The 13,065-nt window shown below is 38.0% G+C and overlaps 1 protein-coding gene across 6 annotated transcripts in view; it reads right to left on the bottom strand.

The window, feature by feature from the left end:
• Nucleotides 1–13,065, bottom strand: part of CNOT1 (CCR4-NOT transcription complex subunit 1) — a 77,346-nt gene that overhangs the window by 44,490 nt on the left and 19,791 nt on the right. For 4 of the 6 annotated variants that reach the window (XM_019754931.3, XM_019754957.3, XM_019754948.3 and 1 more), the window contains exons 2-10: nt 10,971–11,246; nt 5,125–5,232; nt 4,455–4,553; nt 4,017–4,085; nt 3,873–3,927; nt 3,224–3,427; nt 2,161–2,329; nt 1,089–1,215; nt 832–942 (exon numbers count right to left, since the gene is read on the bottom strand). In XM_019754931.3, the coding sequence (XP_019610490.1) occupies nt 832–942; nt 1,089–1,215; nt 2,161–2,329; nt 3,224–3,427; nt 3,873–3,927; nt 4,017–4,085; nt 4,455–4,553; nt 5,125–5,232; nt 10,971–11,072 (1,044 nt within the window). In that variant the 5' untranslated portion in view covers nt 11,073–11,246. Of the gene's footprint in view, nt 1–831; nt 943–1,088; nt 1,216–2,160; nt 2,330–3,223; nt 3,428–3,872; nt 3,928–4,016; nt 4,086–4,454; nt 4,554–5,124; nt 5,233–10,970; nt 11,247–13,065 lie in introns of those variants that run through there. The other 2 variants (XM_019754937.3, XM_019754963.3) reach the window with 1 other exon arrangement.

The following is a 13,065-nucleotide window of genomic DNA, read 5'->3' as shown; positions in this document are numbered from 1 at the left end:
AATTTAGTAGGGCCGGCCCAGTGGCTCAGGTGGTTGGAGAGCCACGCTCCTAACACTGTGGTCACCAGCTGGATTCCCACATGGGCCAGTGAGCTGCACCCTCTACACCTAAGATTGTGAACAACAGCTCTCCCTGGAATTGGGCTGCCATGAGCAGCCGAGGTTGGCATGAGCTGCAGTGGGCTGCCATGAGTGACCGGCAGCCAGCATGAGCGGCCATGGGCTGCTGAGTGTTGCCACAGGCTACCATGTGCCGCCGTGAGCGGCTGGCAGCCATCGTGAGGTACTGTGGGCTGCCGTGTGCCGCGTGAGTGGCCAGCAGCCATCGTGTGGTGCTGTGGGCTGCCGTGTGCTGCATAAGCGGCTAGTAGCCAGCGTGAAGTGATGTGGGCTACTGTGTGCTGCCATGAGCGGCTGGCGGCCAGCATTAGAGGCCGACAGCTGGCATAACCTGCTGTGAGCGGACGACCGGTGACCGACTGCCTCAGCCAGGGGAGTACAAGGCTCATAATACCAGCATGGGCGGGGTAGTTTTGTCCTACACAACTAGACTGAGAAACAACGGCTTGAACTGGAATGGGGTGGGGGTGTTGGAAGAATGGGGGGAAAGAAATTTAGTAGCAACAACTCCAAATGAACAAAACTGGAATCTGATTACACACTGTCTCCAATACACAATTATCTCAGACACCATTACTGCTAAGCCGTGAAGGCAGGAATAAAAAACACTGCTGCTCTCATTCGGCTAGGCACTTTCTTCATTAAAATTTACTTTTTGTGGGCTACATCACACTAACACCATGAATGTAAAAACATGATTCCAGTACTCACCAGTTCTTTGAGAACATCAATCAAGACTTCCACATTCCACGTGTGTGCCTGTGCTCCATCACTTTTATCTTTTCCATCACTCCAGATCCCACTGCCAGGAGCAGAGATACTCTGTAGAAGTAAAATTTGAATTAAGCAAACCCAACTACTTAATGTGTTCAGCTCTGGTTGGTAGAACAATCGACCATGTTGTAATTTAATAAATAAAATAAAGAGGGGGGACTTCATGTCAGTAAATAGCTGGTTCCTACACTTACCTGTAATGGAATTCCATCTGTTAATCCTGAATGAGTTCGAGCCATCATTCCCAAAACCCTTGCTACCTGGGCAGCTGTGACCTCCCGAACACCAAACTGCATGATTATATTACGACATTCTTCAATACTGAAACAGAAATTTAACTTCAGAAAAACACTACCACAGTCAATACCAAGGCTAAGAAATACTAATATAAACTGGGCCCTTGAGTGAAAACCCTAGTTTTACTAATATAGGCAGAGTAAAAAGTTTAATTTCTTGTTACTTTTATATAGTTAGGAATATAAAAACTACCCACTTATACCTAACGGAATAGAAAAAGTTTAAGAGCAATGAGGAAAATATGAACCAAGAATATCTTTCATAAAGATACATAAAATTATCCTCCTCAATCTTCAGTATGAATCAAATTACTCTTCAAAATACTGATATTCAAGGTGAGTTTGATTATTCCGATATGTGCAAAAAAACCTTGAAAATACATCCTAACTTTTCACTTTGCATCTTGAAGTTTAATTAAAACAAAAATTTTATGCCAAGTACATATACACAACAAACATACTTTCAAAACAGAAGTGGATATGTAGTTTAAATGAGTTTTTAAAACATTAAAAGTTACACTTGAACTTAAAGTATATTAATGCCCTTAATAACCTACTGTCACAAAAATATTAGCAATCCAGTATATGACAGTCATAGTGCTACTAAATTGTTTCACAATTTCCTTTCGTGCCCCAGGCAGGTGACAAAAATATACAAGAGGCAAATATAAAAAAGGCAGAAAAGGAAGATGATGGAAGATGATGGTACAGTGACGAAATTGCAGGTGACAGCAAGAGGAGAAACACTTGTCTCAATGCTCTCTCCCACCCAAAAGAACACCTATTGTGGCAACTAAGCTAGCAAACTCTGATGCCTAAATTTGAGAAACTAGAAGGGACGAAGAGATAGAAATTTAGTCACTAGGATATTTATAGGGGCCACCAAAACTAGTACGTGGAAGATTAAATTTAGAAGCAAAATTCTTGAGAGGCAAAGATGGTAACACATTAAGGAATCTTAAGGGCTTACCTTGCACAAAAGCCATAGCCTACTTCTTGCATGAAATCAGCCAAAGAGCTCTCCATCATGGTTTTAGCTACCCCTCCAGAATCAGGCAGGATCCTGTCCATTAGAATGTCCCGTTTTTCAGGGTATAAAAGTGGTGCAAGCACCACGGGACAGCGTTCCTGGGGAAAATCTGAAGAAGGAACAAGATTACAAGTGCTATACTGATTAAAAACATGCCATCCTCTTTTACTCTCTTTAAAAGCCCCTCAAACCTGAGCCTTCCACAAATTCATATTTAAAGCAAAGCTTGTTCAGTTTTTCCATACCATCTAGCCCAAGTTATGACTTCAACATCAATTCCAGACTGTGAATGTTTTTGTATCACAGAAATTGCTCACGAGTATATTTTAAATTTTATATACTAGGACCCCAGTATCTATTCACCAATTCATACCCTAAATATGGCTTTAATCTATCACAATAAGTTTATCAAATCCAATACAAGGGTGGCATCAGAAACAAATATCAGAATCTATCTAAATGACAAGTGGAAAACTTCCTATCACTGACAAAGTTAAAATTAAACTACATAAACAAAAATAACAGTCAAAAAGGATAGGTTAGTCCACTATCAGAAATTTATCTTAAAAAGACTACTTCTCTAAAAGAAGGATCAGAGGAAGAATGACAATAGAATCAGGAGTTGTCTTAGCATAATAATACCAGTAGCCAAGGAGTTAAAGTGGGTATATCAAAAGTGACTCATTTTTTTAAACTAAAAAGAGCACGTCACTTTAATGTAGTCTGTCTCCCTAATGGAGAAAAAAAGATTACAAAGAAATATACATCTTAAAACTAAGATTACATTTATAACAAGATTATTGTTATACCTTTTCTATAACGAGGCTTTTATCACTTTTTACTTTAAATTATGAAATACTCTCTTCCTTAAATATTACCAACTTAAGAACAGAAAGGTAAATCATTGTCTTCACTTGTATTCTAAACTCCCTTGGATGAACACGGATGAACAATGTGTTCATCCAAAGAAATCATCTTTTGTAGGCTACAGACACTCCTTTACCTCTGCGCAGCGTCTTAAGAAAAGCGTCTATCTGCTCCTGTCCAACTCCAAAGGCTCCCTTCTGTCCAAAGAGGAGATGGGAGAGGAGGAGGTGTAGGACCTCTATTGCTATATCTTGGAAGCCACCTTCTTGATTTCCACTGACGTCTGCGTCAATGTAAGAACGCAGAAGATCTGGAAGCTTCTGTTTGATAAACTGAGCAGCTAAAAGGTAAACCAAAAACCACAAGTTATTTTTGCACTGCAATAGGTAAAAAGTCACATACTATCAAAATATACATGACATCATTCTCATTTCACCAACTCACCTTTCACCCTCTAATGTTTCCATAGCTCTATTAGGTAGGTATAAAATAAGAGACCAACTGCCAGGGGCTGGGGGCAGGCGGAAACAGTGTTTCAGTTTTGCACCATGAAGAAATTCCAAACATGTTATACAACAATGTGAGCACAGTTAACACTACTGATCAACACTTAAAAATGGTTATGAAGGTAAATTGTATGTGTTTCTGCCATACATACATAAGAGACCAAAAAAAAATCTTCTTACATTATCCTTATTCTCTAAATCTACAACTATGGGTCTCAAGATTCAAAAAAGCCTTGTACGTGAAGAATCTATAGGATCTTTAGGAAAACAGGAACTTACCAAAACCTCTGAGATCCGAGCTGGAAGAATTCAAGAGAGCAAGGCCAAAAATTACCTGAAACAAGAAGGGTTAGAATGAGCAAAGAGCCAAATCGCTGCTTTTAATTTTCATATTGCCTACATCTCTTTTCTTAAATCACTTACCTCTTGTACTTTGCTTAACTTGAGAACTTTACTCAGCTGGGCAAATAAGTGGGGTGCAGGCTTTAAACTCTGAAACAAACCAAACTTAATTTTAAAACAAGAACTCACCATTCTCAGAAAGTATGCAAAAGTACTTGTTCACCCAATTATGGTGTTACATGGCAGTGACATTAACTGCGTAGTGCTGCTAGAGACAACATACCACGTCCTAGAACAGTTGGCTGACAAACTTAAGCCTTCACACAATCTGATTTTAGTAAAATTCTATTATCAATTAACTATCATGATTTTGTTAGAAAGCTACAAAAACCCCAATGTAACTATACTTGAAATTTTAAAATTCAAATTTGACATTATGAGATCAGGTTTAAAGCCTTTTTAGAAAACCTAGTAAGGGATCACATCCTTAGGACTATTAAAGATAAAAACAATACCAACCTTCTGATAGTGCAATGGATTATCAATGGCATAGGACAACGTGGAAATAAAATTTGGCTTTGTGATCAGCGACGCACACTCCTGAATCAGAAACTGAGTCTTTAAAAATAAAAATGAATTTTCATTAGCACTAACAGTCATCATCTGGCACAAAGAGAAGCAGAGGTGCTCAGGACATTAAAGTGTAATCCAATATTATATGCTGTTTATATATTATCAAAAGCAGCTCTTTAAAAATTATTTTAAACTACTTAAAGTCTATTAGCAACAAGCGTTAAACAAAACCAAAACCTCTATAGAACAGTCACTGACAAGATAACTATAAGGAATATCATGACAAACTTACCAGATTGAGAATCAAGCCAAGAAACTCAATCTAAGACAAGCGATCTCCCCTCTGCCTCACTTATCAGGCACAACTTCCCCACATTCCTGCTTCCTTTAGGCAGGTCTCACTCCAGCTCTCTAAGCCTTAACTAGGTAGTTGTAATGGTCTGCAGCCAGGTGGGAGAAGGCAAGGCCAAAAAAGGTGGGAAAGTCCCAGTATCTTTTAGCCATTTAGCTAAGATTGTTTCTGGATGCTATTTGTATGTATTGTTTGCTACGTACACTATGCCCAAATGTAATTCATTACATCTAAGTGGACATAAACTTGGTAAGCCCCAAATACCTGGTGAAAATCTTTGCCACTGCTTTTACCATCGCCACTGAAATCCACATGTGAAAATAGGCAGCGTAACAAATGCCTGTCTGCCTCAGGACCGTGCCGATTCACAATCTAAAAAGACCAAAAATAAGAGTTTGTACTCAACATTTAAGGGAGATTAAAATAATAAATAAATCAAGCTCTAGAGCAAAATTCCAAGTTACAATAAGGTTCATTTAGGAATAAGTTATAGGAATTACTGGGATGGAGGTACCAATAGTTTACAATTACTAATTCCTAAAATGTTTCCTACAGTTACTGGCAGGAAGCACAGAAGGAAAAAACCACCAGTAAACAGCCCTTATAACTATGCCTTGGTCAAACATCTACACTAAAAACACCAAGAAGTAGTGCAGATGACATGCAGTAAGAATACTTTTGTAAGTTGTAAGCCAACAATTTTATAACAAACTGGACTCACAAGAGCAGCACTTTTTCTATGCATGATTTTTATCCTAAAGATATAACCCAACTATGACTCTGCAATAGTCTACAAGGCAAGGCCCTAAAGGAACTGGTCTGACCTCAGTACTTTAGATGCTGCCACTGCGCTCCACGAGTTTCCTGCTGTTCCTCAAACCTACCAACGTCTGTACTTGTTAATTCCCTCTAACTAGAATAACTCCAGATATCTACACATGCTTTCGTTCTCTGACTTCCTTTAGGTCTCTGCTCTAAAGCCATCTCATTAGTGAGGCCTTTCCTAAGTACCCTCCCTGAAATATCAATATGATCCCTTGCCCTGCTTTACCTTTCTCCACAGTACTTACCACCACCTGATGTTATGTTTGTTTTCTATGGCCCTCACTAGACTTAAGTTGCAAGAGAACAGAGAATCTGTTCAGCTGTGTTCACTTCTTGTCTAGTCTAGGAAAAAGCTTAGTATACTACATGTGCAGAGTAATCATTTGTTTATTAAATGCTACATTAATAAATAACAAATACTTAACTACCTACTTAGGGCTAAATATGGTACTGAGGTTCCTTGGTTTAATTTTCAACTCTGCCAATAAGGACTCCCATTTTTATACATGAAGAGGTGGACACTTAAACCAGATGCCATGAGCCTAAAATCCAACTTACGAATTGAAGAATCTGGATTTACAGTCCAACACCAAAGCCTGTGTTTTTCCATTGTATCATGGTAATTATGTGACAGCTGGCTAAGTTAACTTATTTCAGTTTCAGTTTTCCCCATCCAGAAAATGTGGTAGCTAAGTAAAACCAGTTTCTACTTTGTCCCACAGACACCTTCAAGTTAAAATCTACATAATCAGATAATAAGAACTTCTGTAACTCTAAAGATTACTGTGAATCTATTCACAATGTGTTGGTTTTGTGGGTTATCATTCCTTAAATTTTATAAAGGTAGAGATTATTTTTTCTTATCCCCCGGAATGCTAAAGATATTATCTTAAAGTGCCAATTCAAATTAATTAAGAATAGAATTACCTATGCTCTAACCAACCAGACCTTACCCTCAAAAGAGCAAAAATATCTGGCTTTACAAATCTTTGTTGAGTACACACTAAATAACTACTCAAGATGAGTTCCATAGCCCTCATGAAGTACATTTTCGTGGGGGAAGTACAGGCAAAATATTTCTGATAATATTAACTGTCGTATGAAGAAAATATAACAGGGTCATATGATACTTATGGGAGAGACATCAGAGAGACCATCCATCCCTTAAAGACGTAACGTGTAAGCTGAGACTTAAAATATTGAGGTGACAACCAGAAGTAGAGCTGGAGGAACAGCATTTGAGGAATAATTCCAGAGGGAATCAGGGGACCAGAGCACGGTTAACGAACGTACTGACTTAATTGGTACTGTTATATGTTATACCAACCTAAAAAAATGGAAGACACATTCCATTAGTCTGTCAATGGCCAGAAGAAAAAAAAATTGAAGTTTTTGTTTTAAATAGGATCAGCAAAATTTTATAAATATCCCTTCTTATCCTTTACATTTATTTCTTTAATTTTACAATTGCTTTTACAGCCACTCAATCTTCACCACTACCCTAATATATGTATATAGACACAACCAGGTTATTATAGATAAGATTTAAAAAAAAAAATCAAGTTTCAATGACTAAAGACAAGTGCCACATGTAACATGCTGGCTGGTGGTAGGATCATAAAGCATGTCTTATGGCTACTGGGCGTACTCCTTCTGTGATACATGTTGTCCTTCACTAAGAGCAACTGTTTTTTCTTCTATAACTAAAGTGGTTTTTTAAAAACATGATCTTGGGTTGCAAAAATGCTGAAATAAGATTTTGTTCATCCCTTAAGATTAAGTCCTATACATTTTTACTTCAAATTCATACCGTTCCACCCACCTGGGCAGGGGAGAACAGTAAAATACTTCAAAGTTTTAATTAAGTAACTGCCTTATAACGATAGAAAAATCTTTAGGCTACATTAAAAATAAAGTAACTATATCAAAGGCATTCTACAATACTTCTGTAATGATCTTATTAAAGATGAGCAAAAATCCAAAGACTCAGCATGGAATCTATATGAAAAACTAAAACACAGCAAAGAAACAAACAAAACAGGTAAAGGAACATACAAAAGTTAAAGGACCCGAAAACAAACAAACAAACAGAAGAGTTCAGACAAATAGCATTCCACAGCCTCAAAGTAATTATAGAACTGTTTCGTTTAAGGGGGAAAGTCTCAAAAGGTGTAATAATGATTCAAGGACAAGGTAACAGAAGGAAATGAAAGCAATTTTGCAATGCTTAGGAAAGAAACAGAGGCAAAATCTCACAGAAAAGATAACCACCGAATAATCAATATACCTCAAGCCACAAGAAATGAAAAACATTCAAAGACAACAAAAATATCCCTGAAATAAAGATTTGAATTGGAAGATTGGAAGGTATGCCATAGCACAAGGCTGATGCAGCAGACTACAACATACACGAGGTTAGTAAACTCTTAAAGGAAAATTCATAGGGATATTGAGATTAGGAGTAGATACAGACAGGAAGAGTTAGCTTATCTGTACCAAAAGAAATGCCTTCCTTCTACTGATGAAGGTCCCTTTCTCATAAATACCCCTTGCCTTTGTCTCCTAATCGGAACATTACTTGGGCTTCTGCCTGACTCAGTGCTTCCTGAATAGCTATTCTTTTTTGATCTTCAAATAAATGCTTGTTGCCTCTTACTTTGACCTTTTATTTTAGGTTAACAGGACAAATAAACTTAAGCATTATAATTCATCAAAGCAGCACCAAATGCAATAAACTCCATATGCATACACACCTGCTGATATTTAAATATACCAGAGAAGCAGTACTACGTGAAAAGAAAAAAAAAAAATCACATAGGGACTAGATAATCTAAGAATTGAGCTTTTCCATTAGAAAGCAGAGCAGAAGAATTACCCAAGTTTGAATTTCTAGGAATCTATCCTTCAAATACACTATCACATACATGCAAGAAACAACTCTGTAACACCACTGTCAATAGAGGAAAAAAAACCAAAAAAACTTATATAACCAAAATGTCCATCAATAGTAAATTGTAATTCATCTGCACAATGGTTTACTATGTGTCCTTAGAAAAATGAAAAAGCTTTTCATGTATGGGTAAGAAATGATTTCCAAGACAGACTGGTGAATTAAAAAAAAAAAAAATCAAGATGCAGAACGTAAATAAATAAGTAAAGAAATAAAAGATGCAGAACAGATGAAAGGGGATGAGAAATATTCCCCTTTTTAGTATTTGCAAATATCTTTGGAAAAACAGTTAATAAACAGCTAACATCTGTTCCCTGTGGGTAGGATAAATGGGTAACTGGGGTCAATTGGGTTAATAGTGTCTATTTTAAAAATAAAATTAAACCACAACACACACACACACACACACACACACCCCCCCCAAAGACAAGAAAAACAGAAAAAGGTTATAATAATTTAACAATGCATACAATTGTGATACCCCATTTGATTTTAAAATGGGAAGGGAGTAAAATCACTTAAACTAAGGTACAGAATACTATTTAACTTTCATAAAGATTGAATGAAACGCTCTATAAGTCAAAACCACTTGAGCACAATTTTAAAAGACTGGAGGGAGGGTCAAGGGATTTGAATGGACATTTCCCCCAAAATATACAAATAAGCACGTGAAAAGATGGTTTCAACATCATTAGCTATAAATCAAAACTACAATGAGCTATCAGTTCACATCCACTAGAATGGCTAAAAGCAAAAGGACATGTAATAACGAGTGTTAGTAAGGATAAGGAAAAACTGGAACCCTCATACACTGCTGGTGGGAAAGAAGTGATGCAGTGCTCTGAAAAACAATCTGGCAGTTCCTCAAAAAAGTTAAACACAGGATTACCATTTGACCCCAAAATTCCATTCTTTGGTACCATGTGTCCCCAAAAATAAGACCTAACCAGAAAATAAGCGCTAGCATGATTTTTCAGGATGACATCCCCTGAACATAAGCCCTAATGTGTCTTTTGGAGCAAGAATTAATATAAGACCTGGTCTTATTTTCAGGGAAACACGGTAATGCATAGTACATAACAAGCACTCAAAAGCTTCAGCTACTACTGATACTGTTATTACAACAATTGAAAAGAATTCCATACAAGAACTCCAGAGACATGGGCACTACTCCCAGATTTGCCACTGAACTTGGCAGGGGCTAACTTCTCCTGGTCTCAGTTTTTCACCAAATTATGAGATGGAGTCACATGATAGTAGACTCTCAAACAAAAAAATTCCCATTTTGCCACTACCGTGTTTCCCCAAAAATAAGACTTAACCAGAAAAGAAGCCCTAGCATGATTTTTCAGGATGACATCCCCTGAACGTAAGCCCTAATGCATCTTTTGGAGCAAAAATTACCATAAGACCTGGTCTTATTTGGGGGGAAACACGGTATATACCCCCCAAATTAAAAACAAACATCCACCCAAAACCCTATAAACGAATGTTGATAGCTGCACTATTTACAATAGCCAAACAGTGGAAACAAACCTAATTATCCAGCTGATAAATGTGGAACACCGCAAATGGACTAAACTGACAATATGCTCCAACATGGATGAGGCTTGAAAACACGCTGAGTGAAAAGGCAGACACAAAAGGCCACATATGGTATGATTCCGTTTATATAAAATATCCAAATCCATGGAAGTGAAAAGTACATTAGTGGTTGCCAGGGACTGGGCTGGAGGGAGAGGAAAATGAGGAGCAACTGCTGATGGATTGAGATGTTTCTTTTTAGGGTGATGAAAACATTCTGGAATTAGATGGTGATGGTTGAACAACTATGTGAATCTGCTAGAAACTACTGAATTTTACATTTTAACAGGGTGAGTTTTAGTTAAGTGTATCTGAATGTTTTTAAGAAACAGAAAATGGGGGCGGCCTGTTAGCTCAGTTGGTTAGAACGCGGTGCTCTTAACAAGGTCGCCGGTTTGATCCCCACATGGGCCACTGTGAGCTGTACCCTCCACAACTAGATTGAAACAACTACTTGACTTGGAGCTGATGGGTCCTGGAAAAACACTTTAAAATAAACAAAAGCTTTTTAAAAAAAGAAACAATAAATGAGGGTAAATCAAAATAAATCAGATCATATTCAATAATTATAGAAAATTTTAATAAATCTGTGCATTCTTTTAAAAAAATTGGGATAAGGTTTTATATATTAAGCTGAAATCACTTGAAAAAAGGGGCAAAAGTAAGACACTTTTCATGCAATGTATCCAGATACATTTCCAACTCTCTTCCCATTGCATTCTCATTCCTTTGATGGTACTTGTTTACTTACATGCTGTATTTCCTGCTGGCTGGCTCGGTAGTTTTTCTTGGTTAAATTGTCCACCAGGTAGCTGATTTGAGACAAGGCCAGCGAGAGCGAGTCAAGATTCATTGCTGGTTGGGGCGGAAGCAGGCGGCCGAGCCCGGCGCAAAATCACCATTATTCCCCTTTAGTCACCTCAGAGGCAGGTTAATGCTTTCTCTGTAATTAGCCTGTATCTGGTAATTGTACAATGTCTTCAGTTCTTCTTTACCAGGAGTCTTACTCTGTTCTGAAACATGGCACCTGTTTAAAGAAAAAAAATTCAGGTTTTTAAATTAAATTTTTATTAAGGGAAAAATGGTTAAATAGCCTTCACCTCTCCTAGTACCTGTAATACCACTGAGGACCGAAAACAAAAAAAAAAATTTAAATGTCTCAACCACTACTGATTTAAAAATGTCAAGTTTTAAAATTAGGCCCAGTATAAAAAGAAAATATCCCCCAAAAAGTTGTATTTTAAAAAGACAACCGAAAATATTTGGTATTTCTATTTATCTATGTCAAAATAACTTACACTATACCTTATTAGAAGGAGCAGGAAAGTACTTAACTAAAATTAGGATTTGTGGAAACAAACACTCATCTAACATTTTCAATCCTTCTCACACCATCTACAACCTATTTACAAGATCCCATTTATTCACCTTAACCTTATGTACAGCTTCAGAATCAGACAGTTTGATCTTAAAGTTGTATCTTAGGATGTATGTTTTAAGTTTTGAATGGCTGACTTAAAGGCCACTAAGGGCTCTAGAACCCAAATTCCTTCCTGTATTGTTGAAACATTTAGAAAGAGAAACCCAAAGCAGCAATACAGCTGAAATGACAGGCTGCTTATCAATTTAATTCCAAATGGAATCTGAGGGAATACTCTTATCACCAAAACAAACAAATCCAACATAAAAGTTTTTTTCTTAAAAATTCACTAAGTACCGCTGCTGAAACACAAAAATCTTTGCAGGGAACTGAGTTTACCCATAGCTTCACCTTCTGAAATCTGTTCATACTGTCATTACCATCAGAACTCACCACATAAAATACAGAACATTCATGAAGATTAAAAGCCCCTTGGTAAGGGCATTTAAACCTTTAACAATTATCTTAACAATGAAGAAAGACTACATTGTTTTGTTTATACAAAGCAAGGGTTGGGGGGGGGGGCGGATGGGTGGCTCAGTTGGTTAGAGCATGAGCTCTGGGCAACAGGGCTGCCGGTTCGATTCCCACATGGGCCAGCGAGCTGTGCCCTCCACAACTAGAATGAACTCGATGAGCTGCCACTGAGCTCCCAGGTGGCCAGATGGCTCAGTTGGTTGGAGTGTGTGCTCTCAACCACAAGGTTGATGGTTCGACTCCCGCAAGGGATGGTGGGCTGCGCCCCCTGCAACTAGCAATGGCAACTGGACCTGGAGCTGAGCTGCGCCCTCCACAGCTAAAAAAAAAAAAAATCACACAGCTGGTAAGTGGGATTCAAGTAGGAGTCAAGCTCTAGGCCCACAATCTTAATCTCTGTGCTGTTCCACCAAGACATTAGCTCAAGGGCAGCAAAGGGAAGCCTTAGAAGTTTAGAACCAGAAATGACACAGTGACACATCAGCTAGATGGACAGTGGATGGGAAGGGGCTGGAGTGGAGACAAGAAGACCAGGGAGGAAGTTATTGGGTGACCCCTGTAAGAGAAGACCCCTAGCAAGTCTGGTAGCCCTGGATAGTGAAGTCGGGCAGAGTCCAGAGGCCTTCAGGGGGTGGTCTCACCGATAGGGTGGATGACCTGGGCATGGAAGTAAGAGGAGCCAATGCCTGAGGGCTTTAGCCACTGGCTGGGTGGTGAACCTTTGAGAAAAAAAGAAAAAAAAAAAAAAGAAAAAAAAAAAGGAGGAGAGGCTTGGGAAGTGTGCCAAGATAGTTTCTGTTCCTTCTAAAGGACTAATATGTGAAAAGTTAAACTGTGCTTATATCTATCCATTACATGTAACTAAACTTGCCTGCTATAAATTCTAAGAACAAGTTGTTTCCTTCATGTTACAGTGGTAGCTATTTTCTGTACCAGACTAGCAAAAATC

Source organism: Rhinolophus sinicus, chromosome 8 (genome assembly GCF_057876585.1).
Source record: "Rhinolophus sinicus isolate RSI-liver-muscle chromosome 8, RSI-T2T, whole genome shotgun sequence".
NCBI lineage: Eukaryota > Metazoa > Chordata > Mammalia > Chiroptera > Rhinolophidae > Rhinolophus > Rhinolophus sinicus.
This window is presented reverse-complemented; position numbering and strand designations above follow the sequence as displayed.